The 16075-nt window shown below is 39.1% G+C and overlaps 1 protein-coding gene across 5 annotated transcripts in view; it reads right to left on the bottom strand.

Moving 5' to 3' along the window:
* The window catches only part of ABCC4 (ATP binding cassette subfamily C member 4 (PEL blood group)), a 151738-nt gene that overhangs the window by 91627 nt on the left and 44036 nt on the right, over positions 1–16075 (bottom strand). For all 5 annotated transcript variants that reach the window (XM_080606013.1, XM_080606011.1, XM_080606014.1 and 2 more), the window contains 6 exons: positions 11700–11796; positions 10461–10676; positions 8469–8609; positions 7084–7121; positions 6627–6727; positions 3492–3638 (listed from right to left, as the gene is read on the bottom strand). In XM_080606013.1, coding sequence (XP_080462139.1) covers positions 3492–3638; positions 6627–6727; positions 7084–7121; positions 8469–8609; positions 10461–10676; positions 11700–11796 — 740 coding nt within the window. The remainder of the gene's footprint in view (positions 1–3491; positions 3639–6626; positions 6728–7083; positions 7122–8468; positions 8610–10460; positions 10677–11699; positions 11797–16075) is intronic.

The following is a 16075-nucleotide window of genomic DNA, read 5'->3' as shown; positions in this document are numbered from 1 at the left end:
TTTATTTACAAGCTAAGCAAGTAATCTTGAATCAAATCCTGAAGCTTGACAAAACTAGGATCTTCAACACTATCAATAAGAAACTAATTTTAAAAGAAGGAACTCCCAATTCAACAGTTATTGCTGCTGAAGTCCTGGTCCCTTTTACCTAGCCTTCTATTAAATTTGTTTTAAAATGATGCAAACGTTTTGAAAAAGAAATGCCAGGAATAATGTCTGAAGTCTCCTTGACTGGACCGAAGCATCAGACTCTTTAGGGTTATCTGACTTTTGGCCACTAATTACAAAGCCAACAAAGTTCCTGAACTCAGCATTACAAGAGGGCAACAAGCTTACCATGTAAAAGAGAAAATATTATACTTGCAGATAATGAGGATAACAGAACAGAATCACACTACACCGCTCAGTGTAGAGGCTGTAAATCCATTCCTCAAAGATCATCTCTAAAAACATAACAGATAAATTTTGTTAGCCTTCTAACAAGCTGTTGTAATGCTAGACTGAGATAAAACAGATCATGCTGCCCTCTTGTGCTAGACTTGCACAGAAATCAACCCCTTTATTCCTGCAAGTGACACACGAAGAGGAATATATAAAGCATTCACTATGAAGTGGGAAACGTCCACATTTTCCTCCTTACAGACACTCTGACATGCATGCGATTCCCTTAGTGGGATTTGGATAGAAGAGCAAAGGAAGTTTCAAAAAGAAAGTCAACTTCTACACTCCATAGGAGAAAGTAAACAAGTTCTGTTGTCTGATGGGATAAATCCTAAAATACAGCCACGTAATCTAAAACTTCCCATCAAGCTTTCACTATAGCTGTTTAAGTGGTGCTGTACGGGTATCTACGGATAAAACTGAATTTCAGTCATAAATATCTGATCATTCTTTCCGAATCCCGAATAACAGAATAAGCTTTAGTCACTTCAGATTATCAGTTCCATAGGGTCAGGTTAACCGCTTAAGAAAGAAACGTTTATTAACAAGTTTCTTCTAATGCAAACCACTCTTAAAGAAGTCATGCCTAACTATTTACAGATCTACGCCAAATTACAGAAAGGTGAAACCTGTGTACATAAAAATGTTGTTGGGTGGCAAGGAAAAAAGGAGAGGGGTCCTCATATTCCTGTACCATTTGTGCTACATAATATAAAATCCTAAAAATACATCTGAATTCTTACACTGTCTGAGTAAGATGCTCGTTACTATTCCCTTTACAGGCCTCTCTATATATTGCTAATGCAATATATAAAGAGAAATCTTGGACTCATGCCTAAACTGATTTAAAATGCCTTTTTTTTTTTTTTATAAAAAAAAAGAAATAAGTCATTTCATTTATTCACCACGACTGATTGGATCTACACTGTTGGGAGTTGACAGACATGTCATGATTCACCACGTATTTCCATTTCCTAATGTCGACTCCCTGATGCTGCTCATCAGTCTGCTTCCCCAGTAAGAACTATCTAGAGCTTGGGATGTCTATTAATTTCTTTCCTTCCTCAACTTTGGAAATGGATCACTGTGTATTCAAAATATTGACTACGGCACTTTTAATTGCAGATTATTTCCGGAGAAATAAAACAGCAAAAGTCAGTTCAGCAAATGCTCCTGCAGTCATTTTAGAGACTTCACACAAATACTGAGAACACACTGGATGCTTAAATGACAGATCTGTCACTACGGTATCAGCTTTGCTAATATGCGATATGCTAACTAACAGCTTGGATTGACTGTTACAATCAAAACGCTACAAAAAGGCTTTAGTAATTTCAGTTTCTTTTCAGTATGTCTTTCACAGTATGGCATCTTCAAGAAGAAAATAAAAGAAAAATGGCTTGTACTTAAATAAACCTTACCCCAATGCAAATAGCATCTGAAGGTCTAAAATAAGATAAATACACAGTAAAAACAAAAAACTAACACCTAAATCAGCTGGTAAAACAAAGATATTCAAAAGAGAATTCGGAATTGCTACATACTGCAGTTCAGAACAAGAGCATCAAGTCTCCCATGTAATCTTTTTTCCTTTCCTTTTTTCCTTTTTCAAAAGATCTGTAGATCAGAACAGCTGTACCTTTGCATGCTACCATGACTAAAAGAAAGATGAAGGAAAAGAGATCTATACACACTGAAGTTAATCTTCTATTATAAAATATCTTCTGATAAAGAGAAGCACATATCACCGACTCATGACAGTGTGTGAATACCAGCGATAGGCAGGTTGCATGAATGCCACTCTTTTACAAAGCGCTGCTAATTTGAGCTTCACAGTATGTTACAAAGCAAGCCATTTCTTATTACTCTACATTGTCCCCGATGTTTACTCCATAGTTCTGACTTCATTTGTTACAAAGAGCCAGGTTTTGGGGCATTCTTACAAGATGATTATGTGTTGCCTCAAAAATACAGTTACTGCACGCTGCATGCAAAGACGTTAAGAGGGAAAAGGATAAACCCTGCATACCTGACAAACAACAAACCCCATTAGTCCTGCAATTTCTCGTGATGTATATGCTCTCACTAGCTCTCCACTAACCTGTCTCCTGAGCTTACAGCTTTACTTCTAACCCTTTGCAGCTGCCTCCAATTTACACTACCACAGACTCACAGTACAAGCAGGCCATATAGCACAGCCTTAAACTTGTGCAGTTGTACATTTTTATTTTTATTTTTTAAGGGGGGAAATTATGCATGTTTCATTCATCGTATTGTAGACCTGAACCTTTTCTCCGCGTGCATATTTTTCCTGAAAATATTACTAATCTCTCTGAAACAATAAAGCCATCCCTATATACCCTTACAGCTATTAAACAGCTTCTGGAAGTACGAGATCAAGGAAAGGTTCGCTTTCTTCACGAGAATGAAGGCCAGAAGGCACATCAGATTTCTCTTTCTCACGTAACACTGGCCATTAAATCAGCACCACCGCACTTCCCCAACACTCTTCGCCCTGCTCCAGCTTTTTTCTCCTTTCTTTTCAAGAACTGGATTACAGTCTTAAATTGCATTCTTTACACTGTTGTCTGCTACGGAAGGACACCAAGCTACTCAGTTTCTCAACAACTGCCAATTACCACACTTGCTTAAAATATTTTTTTAAAAAGGGCAAATAATTGTTGGGGTCAAGCTTTCAAAGAAAAGCACGAGAAAGGCATCCCCACAAAGTACATGCATATACATTCAGGATTTCGCAGAGAGACCTTTGTTAACTCAATCAGATCATCACCAACTAGCAATTGGTGCTACTAACAACTAGCAGTTCAATGTACAACACCAAAGCCACGGTTTTGAAAAGACTAAGATCAAGTATCAATAAACAGTTAAAATTCTGACATTTTAGTTGAAAAATACCACACTTAATTAAAAGAAGCAAAAACCACACAGGTGCAAAAATACTTTAAATTCACAACTGCCCAGAAATAGTATATTTAACATAATCAATGAGGTACATTAAATGTTAAAGGTTTTTTGACTATTAAACTTACCAATAGGATTTCTGTCAAAAAACAAGACAGGAGCTTTCAGAATGGCTTGAAACATTCTGTTGTGCAAAGTCTGACCGGAATTAACGAGAACTTGAAACACCAGAAGACTTCTTATTATGCCAAACAGTATTGTAGCCACTGTTAAACCTGAAATTAAAAAAAAAAACAGAGCATTCATTCAGATACCCATCTTCCACAAGCACATTCCAAAATGAAACCGAACTAAAACCTAGTTTTGTTGGCTTCTGCATATAGCAAGAATCCAAAACGTAAGCCTAGGGACTCAGACTGAGTGCTGAACACAGGTTCTTTATATTTGTCACTAGCTTCGGTTAGTGTTATATCACCAATTTAAACAATTTATCTTTTTCTGTTTGAAAGAATCAGCACTTTATGGAAATGCAGGAAACGTCTGTTAACCCACAAAATAAATCTGCATTATAACCGTCTGCATAACAGCTCAGCTAAGAAATTCATTTCACAGTGCCATGTATAATTGTGGCTTGCAGAGGTCACTGTGAAGATTCAACGTTTGCCAGCAGGTATTAACCAAGTAATATACACATGGCTATTTAGAGACAACCCTGAGTTATTCTCAATCAGCCCAAACCACTCATGCCATTCTTCCCCTTGTAAACCACATCAAATCATTTAAATTATGTGTATTTTTTAACACGGTAGAAGATGCATCCCTTATGCCACGTGAAACAGAGCCCTTCTAGGGAATTGGTCTGCAGACTGTTTGTCTTTCTTCTGGGCACTCCTCCACTTACAAGACAGAGGAGCCACGGGGCAAAAGATGGAAGCGAAGAACAATGAGATCGCTGCTGGTCTGTTTGCTGTGTGTAACCCACAACGTGCCTGCCCAAGTTCCCAGCCGATGAAGGGCAGAGCCCAAAGGTGAACAGTGAAGGTGTTCACCTTGTATTTGGCAGGGCTGCAAGGCCTTCCAGGCTCTAGGTGATCTGCTCCAGAAACTGAGCACAGCCACCACAAGCCCAGATGCTCAGGCCTCGAGGACACCCTTAAATTAGGCTTTAACTATCAACATAACACATTGCCTGTCCTAAGGACGGGGCAAAACTGGATGCAATTCCGGAACAGCTGTAGCAATAAAGAGTGAGGTTTTAAACGATACAATGCGGTTAGGTCAGTGTGTTACATACTGCTTATAGATGTGTCCTCCCAGAATGCAAGAAAAAGTGTAACTACTCAGTTCCTTGCGCACCACTTATTGCCTATGCTGGTGCTGTTTTTAACAAAAATGCACGTGGCTCAGAGGAGAGTTTGCTTGCTTTGCCTTGGCTGCTGCACTCCAGGCTGGGTACAAGAAAGCTAGCTTTCCAAAATCAAGGGCACGTGCTCAATCAAGAAATCTGGGTCAGGCAAGAAGGGAGCAGAAGAGGTACCAAGCAGGGAGACCATGGCAGAACCTATGCCCAAAAGCAGACGGTCGGAGTGATGGGAGAGGAGGGAGAACATTCCTGGGAACCCTGTGTTTCTGCACAACTTCATCCAGGCCAGGAAGCCACTGGAATTTGCTGGCTTCCAGTGGACGAATCACTTGAAGATACCTAATCGCTGTCAAGAAAGGGAAGAAATGGCACTACTGTCAAGCCTCCCATCCGTCTCAGGCAGAAGGTTTTTGTTTTCCATGTTTACAAGCTTGCCTCCTCAACAAAATAGAGACAAAGACTCTTGGTACACTCACTTTATGGACAAGGGTCCCCTCAGTTCTGACCACTGAGGTTTCACATTAACAAAAATTTTATTCTACTAGATCTTTATCTCATAGAAACAACAAAGATAAGGAAGGAACTACCATAGTGATTTTCTTCAAACACTGACAATTAGAAATAAAATTGCTAAATTACTTTATACAGTTTCAGAAGTTATAGAAAAAAAAAAAGTTAAATCATTATGTGCTCTACATGAAATCTACTATCTTCTTATATATTTTTTCAATTTCACTTACATTTTATGTAAGTAACAATGCCTTCTCTTCAACCATTGCAAATATTTCATTGAGCCATCTGAACATTTCAGTATCAAAGTTAACTTTTGCTTTCCTCTTATCTAGAACAAAATTTGCCTTAAAGGATAAAATTTTCTGCAAGGTGACTTAGGTTATATGGTCAGAGAAAGCCAAGTTTGACATCCTTAATCATCCTGTGCAGTCCAGTGAACGGCTCATGAAATAAGGCATTACACACAGAAAATACAGGCCAAGTTACCTGGCTCCTACACAGTTGTTTCCCAGGCCAAGCACACCGTATCCAGTTAAGTACTTAGATCACATAGCTTCTTATAAAAAATGAACGCAAAACTCACCACCCAAGACAGAGGTTTCTGAATACATTCACTGCGTATTCTTCTGGTATCCCACCTGTTTTCTTAGACCTATCATCCACATCTCAATCAAGAAATTACTATCCCCAGCAAAACTGTAATTCACTAAAAGTGCCAAACAGCAGAGCCTGAGAGCATTTTTCTACAACAATTTTCACTGCATTTCAGAGTAGCATTTTAAATGCTTCAGTGTCTGAAGCCAAAGATCAGTGCCCTTTTCTGGATATTCAGAAACATATGGCTACCTATTAGATATATTATAATATTATATATTGAAATGATTTTTCAACACCTTGCTTTGCATACCCTTTGGGAGGCTTTTCAAAAACTGGTTCTTTTGCTACAGCACTTCAGAAGCAATGTTGCCATGCCAAGTTTTAGAACAGCAAAGAATGAGGATCAATTTCTAACCCCTCCTGCCCACCCATATAAAGACCGTAGATTTAGCTGAGTGACCTATTAGCACAGACGATAACCACAACCCTATGACGACTGACTTTTTGAATACTCTGTTTCAAACTTACTTTCTAAAACCCAGGCAAAGCAAATTAAGAGCCTGCATTCAACCAGTTTCTTCTGTAGCTTTTATTTATTTATTTATTCCAATAAATTTAGTGAGGAAGCAAGACTCAGGCTCCTAATCTGTTAGGACATTCACTACTCAGTTCCTGCTAGAAATCACACTTCCCCACATTGCCATTGCTTTGCACCTCTCAAAAATGTTTATTACAGTAGAATAAATAATAGATCTTTAGAACATAGACACACACGTGCGTATGCCATTACCTGCGTAAATTCCCAAATAAAATTTAAGGTCTAGATGTTCAGTCTCATTTGCTCCATTATTTCCATTTGTTGTGACATTCAGCTTTTCTTGATGATTTGCCCTGTGGAAATGCATACAGAAGATAGTGATCATCAAATCACATTCTGCAAATATTCATGAGTATGTTTAACTGTTTCTAGATTCAACTGTGTTGAAATCTTCAGTTCAAAAGATCCCATGTACTGATGCTGTCATGCATCACGCAATGAGAAGAAGCTATCACAGCTTCAGCATAAAGTTTTATTTTTTTTCCATTCACAAAACGAGTACAGATTAGGACAAGATCAAGCATATTCTGAAGTTTCCTAGAACAGTTTTTTTCCCCTACCTATACAACAGTGATTTCTACTTGACAAACAACTCTTTTCCTTGACTCGAAAGACAGAAATGACTGACTAGTTATTATCATTAACTTACCAGTAAGAAAGCCACCAGTCCTGGAGCACATATGCCACCTTGAATAAAAGAAGCAAATACAAGAATCATTTTACAAAATGAAAAAAACATTAGAAAATTAAATTTCCTTCCTATTCTTTTATGTTCTCTGGGAAAACATCACATATTCAGAAAAGTATGCCATCCAGTCTTTCAAGACCAGCAGCAATTTGCAAAGCACATTAGAAGGTGCATTAGAATCCTCTACAAAGAAAGAAGTTACCTTAAATTACCTTACATGATAGCAAACTAAAGGAAAGCAATACACTTAAGCAAGCAAAATATAGTAGCTCTTCCTAATGTATGTTAATTGCACATTAAAGAACTCATTTTTTCAGTTCCTAAATTTGCTACTACAGATATTCCAAAATGCTTTTTGATTAACAAACTTTCTGATGTTACCAGTCCAGAAATTTGTGTTTGCAGGAGATAATTACCAGAAACAGGATCGAAGGAAGATGAGAGAGGAGAGGGAGGGAAAAACTTCTACTGCCACCTTCCTTCTGTGCCGAGAGGTGACTATAAACTTATAACAGGACTATTTATCTCAAAATACACCTCTGTTCACACAAATTTAAGTTCTGGGCAGTCTGTTGCACAGATCTCATCTTGCTCAGCTAACTTTCAAACAGACTCAATTCAAGGAGAAGCAAAAAGAACATAGCATGTCTAAATACACTATTTTTTACTGCCAAGACCAGTCGTTTCCATGAAATGAATTTGAGTTTTCTCTGCAGGAAACAGAGAGAAAGGCAACAGGCTGTCCTCACACAGCTTCCTCAGCTCACCATTTCTTTCAGTAAGTTTCAAAATTATTTTCCTTGTCTAAAAATTCTTTTACATACTTGCTGCACTCTGCATCACACACAGTATTTCACTTTCTTCTTCTTCTAAACAGCGATCCTCGTTCTAGACTTTCATTTAACCTGAGCTTTTATTTAGAGCTTTTATTTAGTTAATTCTATAATACCCCATCCTTCCATAACCAGTCAATTTCTTTGTATTTCCAGTTGAGGAAGGTATTGTTTCTTCAGATTTGTTAAATAATATTTTGTATACCTTATGATTTTGTTCTGTATTTTCAAAAAATTAGACTGGCTTATAATTTTTGTGCGCACTGCCAGGAGATTTATTATTTTATTGATAATTATGACTGTTGAAATAAGGATCAGTGCAAGACATCTCAATGCTGTACAAAAACTGCATACCTAAAAATTGACCAAGTATACTACAAAATTATTAGATAAAAGAACATCACACCCCGCCCCATTTTAGTTGAAACATCACAATAACAAGCATACACTACATTAAATAAAAAGGCAAAATCAAAATACAATCGTTATTATCTGTGGTTCTCAGCAACTTACCTGTGCCAAAATATTAAATACTATAAGTATAAAAATCACAAAGTAGTTTGCTCCCGCAGTGAAATATTTTCTGTAAACCTTAAAGTTTATTTTTCCCTCAGAGCGACTCTCCTCTGGCACTGCAGCCAAGGCATTTTCAGCCTGAAAAAAAAAAAAGAATGAAAACCATTAACCTGGCAGTTATAGATTCAGACTAAGCTACTTGAAAGACATGGTTCAGAATTAGTAAACAATTAAATAATAAGATAAAGTGATTACACATATAAAAACTATCCCAACTACAGCTTTGGCAAAAAAAAAATAATAAAAAAATAGTCTCATTGCAGTAACACTGAAAAATCTACTCTGCTAAATGACACTGGGAAGATTTTATTTTGCATTGCATCATGTAACCTGACTTCTCTTGCAGTCAGAAATATTTGCTCTAACTGCCAACACTGCTAACTACTAAACCAGATTTTTTCTTTTCTTATACACTGCCATCAGTCATCAGGACCCTGAAAACTAAGGCCCTGACTTGGGAAAAGATCTGTTTTCAGAGTCCAAGTGTGTATAACCTTCCCTTTTCAGAAAGGTATTTAAGGTAAATAATCTTCTGCAAGTTTGCACCAAAAATCAGTCAACACCTGCCAAAGGTAACAAATTACACATAAAGTTCTAATCACCTCCTTGCAAGTACCAACAAAGCACTGTTAATAAGAAAAACCAATAAAATGACAAATAAGAAATCATATTAAGCTAACAATGGACAGGGAACCATAAAAGACAGAAAATAAAACAGGAATAAAATAGGTAGAAGAACCTATTGTTCAAATCAACAAAATTCTATTTTATTTATTTTTTTAGAGCATATATGATAGAAAAAGTGGTGCCAGTTCAGTGGACATACACCATTTGATACTGTTGTCAGTGGACATAGCTGTGGAATCAACAGACCCGACTCAGATGTGAAAAGAGAAATCCCAATTATGCGCCCACAAGAGAAGAGAAGCCTATCTTGCACTTTTTTGTTTGTTTTTTTCCCCCCATCCAACAACTCTACTGCTGCTAAGAAGTTTGTCACGTTTGTGGATTTAATAGCAGAGTTGCGTGAAAAACGAAAGTTAGCAGCAATTTTTCCTTTTTTTTTTTTTCTGGGGGGTTGTCTCTCATTTTTATTATAGAAAAGAAAAATAAATAAAATATACCCACAGCATAAAGATGAAAAGCATCAAGGACACGGAGATTATCTGTTCCATGGATGTAGTGCCAGCATAAGTTTAGCATGGTTATAGGGCTCCTGCACTGTTTTGTACGAATGCAGACACACCATCATAAGGCCACCTCTGGTATAAAAACATGATGGTTGTTTTTGCCCGGTGCAGACCAAGAGATAACAAGGCACCCGGAAGTCAAGTTGGCACCATAAAAGCACTCTGTTTTCGATACCAGAAGAGCCAGGGAGAGCCGAGCAGTGGCATCCCAAGATTCCTCCCTCAGGGCCTGCTCATGATCGTGTGGGGTGTGTTAATGCCAGCCATGCAAATGTAGACTTTGTGTGAAGCCATTGCTTCTGCACGCATTTGCCAGAGCTCAGGATTTTAGGGAAAAGTATTAATTTGACCTCAGCACTGTACAAACACACAGAATCCACTCAATAACGTGGTATTGTCCCTTTAAAGTACCACTGTCAGAGGACAGGATATAGGAAGCACAAATGAATTCTTCTGAATACCCGTAGGAATGGTTCCCAGAGCTAGCAGAGTTGATGCTGAACCTAAACAAAGCGTGCTGGGTGTGAACACAGCTGCACAGGGCTGTGGGATGCCTGCCCTCTGCAGCCCAGGTGGTAGGACTGCCAGCCAAGCACAGCGCTGGGCAGCCTCACCACAATGAGCTCTCACCTGCTAATGGCACCAAACGCTCACTGGAATTCCAGTGCAGCAGGAAAAGCCTTTATCATAGCCTAAGTCAGAAAAACACAGCCAAACAAGAACTGCAATGAGCACTCACAGGTGGTTGCTCCACTGCTCCATCTTTCATCGAGTGGACAGAAGAATCCTGGGACCAGACAGAGGACTCCGAAAAGGTACGGCTGCGGGAGGCCTTCAGGTTGGGGGTTCCTGGGACTGACGGCTGTTCTGCCTCCTCATCTTTTTTCAAAAGGGAAGCAAAGTCGATGCCAGACCTCAGGAACTCTGAATAGGTACCTTTCCCCACCATTTTACCCTACAATTAACACAAGTTTTGATTATCTTCATCATACACTTTCTGTAACAGATATTTTTTTTGTACCTGACCCTGCTGCTTCTGGAGTTCCGCAGATGCACATCCCTCCACAGAAACTGAAGCGAAGCCTTCTAACTATCAGTTCCTCATTTAGAAGAGCAAAACCAAGCTCTTCACTCTCTTCCAGTCCCTTCCTGGCAGCTAACCAAGCATACAAACGGGATGACAGAAGTCCCAGTTACAGCCAGGTGAGAATTACCTCTTTGGAGAAGCTGTGGAAGACAGCCATGGAGCTTTAGAACATGCTGTTGAACCACATACGTGACCACCAGTCTTTTCAACTTACTCCAGGCTGTTTTCACAGTCTGTGTTGCTTCTTACAGCTCTGTCACAAACTCACCTCTAGAAAACTAATGTAACTCTTAAAGACACCTGAATGGGAGGAAAAAGGCAGGTAGAGTTCTTTTTCACAACTCTGTGATGCATCAAAAGTAATTTGAAGTACTTCACCACCCAACATTAAAAAGATCTGAAGCTTTTGCATTTCCTCTCTGCCTGTGACAGTCTGGTACAACTAAGTTTGGAAGGAACCAGTTTCACTGATGGACTGCTTGTTCTCAAAGCTATCTGTGACCATTTCTCAGCCTTAGCTTAAAAAAGAGGACTAGTTTTAGAAACAACAGAGCTCTTTATTCACACAAAAGTTTAAAAAAAAATCAAGAAGAAAAACAAAGCGTTAATTTTGTCTCAAAAGAAGTAATTCTCTCTCAACATAATATACATATCAAGACGAAATTAATATGTATAAGTGCATATATATGATAAAATTCAGGAGCAGATTTTTCAAGGAAGGCATTCTAAGAAGAATTCATCAGTAATTCTAAATCTTTAAAAATATACATGTCTATCAGTAAACAGAAAATTTACAAACAAGAAATAAAAATGCTTTTTTCCATTCTTAGATTATTAAAGATAATTAGAAAGTATGTGAGATGTGAAAGTATAGACACTGATATCACTTACATCTTTTAAGATTAGAATCTGAGTTGCGGCACGGAGATATTGCAACTGGTGAGTCACCAAAACAGATATCTTCTGATGTAAGGCCTGACAAATACATCTGCAAAGAGATGGAAAAATATTTAAATAAAAAGGCAAAAAACATTTTGATGGTTCCTAGCAACTTCTACTCAATTATACAGTGTTAAATATAAAATATAAAATAATACCCATGCATATTGGATGTCTCAAAATTACGCTCAAAAAACATGCTGCTTATTTAACTTTTTACATTTTAATGGTAGGAAACAGAAAATTTGTATTTCTGTTTTGGGGTGAAAGAAAAGGAAATACCTTAAGGACGTTTCGTTAAAATTGTATTCAACATCCTCCTAACAAATATACATACCATAAGTTGATTACAAAGAGGGTATTTAACAAGAACGAAACTAACAGAAAGAGAAAGGAGGGCAACATCCTGTGGACAACTACGGAAAAACACCGCCAATAAAAGTCACTTCAGTGAGATGAGCTTTCAGAGCAGCTGTTAGAGCAAGCTACTGAGAGGGCTGGAGAAGCAGACAGGTCTACCTCTCTGAGCTGCACTCAAGTACATATTGATGGGGAGGAGTGAGATCCTTCAAACGTCTCTGACCTTTTCACGTGAAAGCTGGGCTTACCCTCTACTGCCTTACCTGCCCACCACCCATCACTCTGCACCCTCAGGGCTTCCCGAGGAGTTTGGGATTTAGAGAGAGACGTAAAGGGACTGGGAACAACAGAACCAGTCAGTAAGTGCAGTTCGGCCCCCTCTAGAAAAGACACCTGGTGTTTAGGTGTTTTTCAGGAGGTCCTTGAAAGGCCAACCAGAGCCAAAAAATAATAAAAATGGATCATAGCAGTGGAACAGCAGTTTAGATGTGCAAAATTCTGCAAGCCTGCTGCTCTTTGTATGCAACAGGGAAGGGGGGCAGCACCGACACAAGTGAACACCCAACACTTCCCAACCTTTTGAGAGGGTTCCTGCTTCTCAGCCACTCGCTTCCTTAGGAAAACACGCAAAACTCATACTGCCAAGAACTGAGGGGGTCAGTGAAGGTGTACGCATTCGCACTTTCCGTTTGGACCTGGTGTACGTTTTTGAAGATCATCTCCCAGTTGTCCCAGCTCGACCTGCTGCGGTTCATACTGATGAGTGGTACTGGGACACATAAACTGGACTTCTCCTAGACGAAAGCAAGCTGGAAGATGTGTTGCAGGAGCACACCTCGTATTCAGCTGCCAACAGGAATGCAGCCCATAGGGCCCGATTATGGCTTGTTCAAAGCAGAACCTTCTGACCTGCATGTGGGCCTTGGCACCATGCTTCCCTTCAAGGACCCACTCCTACTGGAGTCATTTTCTGCTACCATGACACAGGAGGGTGGCACTCAGCACAAAAGAAAAGAAAGGAAAACAAACCATACACCAATTTTATCTCCTCACTCCCCCCCAAAAAACACAACCAAAACCACTGCAATCTAATAGTAAAAATTCAATAAAGAAATGCAAATAAGCAGTATTGGGAGTAAGGCAGAAAAAGAACAGCAGCTGAATAGCAATGATACCATATTGCGCACTGCCTCTCTTAAATTCCAGCTGTGTACCTGGTGAACTCCCTACATACAGCTCTTTACATCTATTTATCACTCGGACAATGACTGTTTATAACCATGTATTATAACACGGTTAATGCTAGTATTAATCAGAATAATTACAGGCAGAAGATGTATTACACAGTCCCAAATAAACCGTGCAGTAACAGTTAAAACCAACGCTCTTACTGAGCGAGTTATCTGCCTCCTGTGCAGCGTTCAAGAAGTAACCATAAACCAGTGATGCCATTCTTAAATGATCAAGGTGTAACAATTGATCGAGACCAGGTATTTGCAGCAGCACAGCTATTCGAGCAGCTGCAACTATTTATACACCAAACTCTTTGTGGGAGTATTATTTTGGGTGTGGAGACTGCCTACCCTTTGAGCAGTCCCTGAAAGGAGCCACCTGGGAACTGGAGCACCAGCTTAAGGCATGCAACAAAACATAGTCCTCAACACAGCCTTTCCAGAGGACTGGGCAAACATCAGAGATGCTGCAGGATATTTAGTCACCTAGTAGGAATGCTGAATATATCAGATATTCACTGTCAAGAGACCTAGCTTTCCCTTACTAACTACAGGATAGGTAGAAAGTATCTACTAGTGGGACTATCTACAGCCCAGATCCTACTCTCATCACTGAATTTCTGTGTGCCAGACGTATGTCTAACACCTTACTGGGACACACTAGAGCTCTATAAAATCTCAGGGCTGAAAACCTTTAAAACTTGATCCTGAGTCATGGTGAGCCCATTGTACTTTTAAGTTAGCATTTGAAAAACAGAAAAAGGAAAAAAGTGGATTATCTCAGCAATTAGCATTGTCAAGAGCCGTCAGCACAGCATCCAGCATGGACTTGATCTCAGGAGAGAAGGCAAAAAATGACCTCTGTGGAAAAATAAATTTCCGCAGATATATCAGATCACTCAAATGAGAATTAAAAAAAACCCCACACAACAACAACAACTCTCGATTTGATGTCTATCTGGGTAGAAAGAAACTAGCTGAAGAGTTTGTTGATAACAGATGAGTGGAAAAATTGTTGTCACAATTCACTGGCATGAGCACAGGGAGGAAAAATCACAACAAAGAGCATATACCTCGATCTATTACTCAGTTAAACAACTCACTGCTCAGACAGCTCACTAGAAAATTTTGCCATTTAAAATACAGTATCATCAGGAAGCACTGAAGCTGCAAAACTAGTAAAATAGTAAGTATACACTTAATGTCTGTTTCAACACATCAGGCTATTTTTGAGCTTTATGTTCTAAATTTTTAAATATATATATTCTGTCTTTTGCAACGTACAGTGAGCATTAATTTTATAGGGTGCCATTGCTGCCACAGAAGACTGAAGTCAGGGTTTAAAGAGAAGTGCGCTATAGCCAAATGGGATAAAAGGCCCAGAACAAAATTCACAGCTCACTGGATGTGTATTTGTGAAAACTTGGTATTGTCACAGAAACGAAACACAAAAAATCCAAAATAGCCCATAAGTGATTGTGGTTTGAACTGGTTCACTAGGGCTCAGTCTCATTCTATCTACTTTTAGAAATACTGCTGTGTACAGAAGAACAACCATCATCAAAAGCAACCAATTCTAGGTTAACCAGTGTCTCATTTATGCCCCAAAACGCCTCTATCATTTTACCTGATGCTTACAAACCCTCAAAGCTCCTCTTCATTGTGTTTCTACTCCATTACTCTCCCGAGGGCCATCATCTTTTAGTTAGACTGGGAGTAACTTCAGTGTATTACAGCAGAACAAATTACCGCACAAAATGCCATCACGTCGTCAGATCATTAAATACACACACACACACACACGTGTGCACATGCAGCCAGGAGAGGTGCAGACAGTGAAGACCCAAACGTTCTTTAGCCTTTCCAGTACAAGGAAAAGGGGGATGAAAGAACTACAGAAGTTTCAGCTTCTACTCCAAGTAAGAATCAACTTATTAAACTTTCCTGACATATCCCGGATGGGCCGTTTTGCCGGTTTATTTGTTTTAAACTCAACATCAGAAATTTCAACATCCTTGATAATGTATTCCAGTGGCAAACGACCTTTCCCACCACCAATCTTTTCTCTAAAATCCAGGTTTGGTGTAATTTAAATCCACCACTTCCCAATAAACCGTTTTTCCTCTGTGTATAGTCCCTTTATACATGAAGTCTTCAGTTTCTCTTTCAGACCGCTTTTTTCCAGACAGAAACAAAACAACCACCACCACCAAAACCAACATAGCTATATATATTTCAAGTAAGAAACAGTTTTCTCTTTTTTTCCTTTGACATCTCTACCTTCTTGATGGGCTACACTGGAGTCTGAAGTTGGTCTAGGTTTTTTTGGAAGTGCACAAAATCAAATACATTATTCCAGTTGAAACCTTACAGGTACAAAACACAATAGGAAGATTATTTTACTTTACCTGTTCCGCCAGAAACATTACTGGTCATAAATCCCAGGGCACAGTTTCTTTGACAAGAGCATGACTTGCTGACTCATACGGGATTTGTGACCTTCCATAATGTGCATCTCCTTTTCCGCAAGACTGCTACACAGTTGATCCCTGCCTATTGTTCACAGAGCCATACTTTGCACTTATCCCTTCTGTGTGCATCTGTGAACTCACACCCTTTAATCAAGACTTCCCAAATCCCTGTCTGTCTCCAGAACTGCCTCAAGCATTGCCCAGTTTTCCAACACCTGCAAAATGTAGCATCAGTGACCACCATCATCATCCAAAGAGCTGAGGA

The sequence above is a fragment of the Anser brachyrhynchus genome (genome assembly GCF_964034855.1).
Source record: "Anser brachyrhynchus genome assembly, chromosome: 1".
Classification (NCBI taxonomy): domain Eukaryota; kingdom Metazoa; phylum Chordata; class Aves; order Anseriformes; family Anatidae; genus Anser; species Anser brachyrhynchus.
This window is presented reverse-complemented; position numbering and strand designations above follow the sequence as displayed.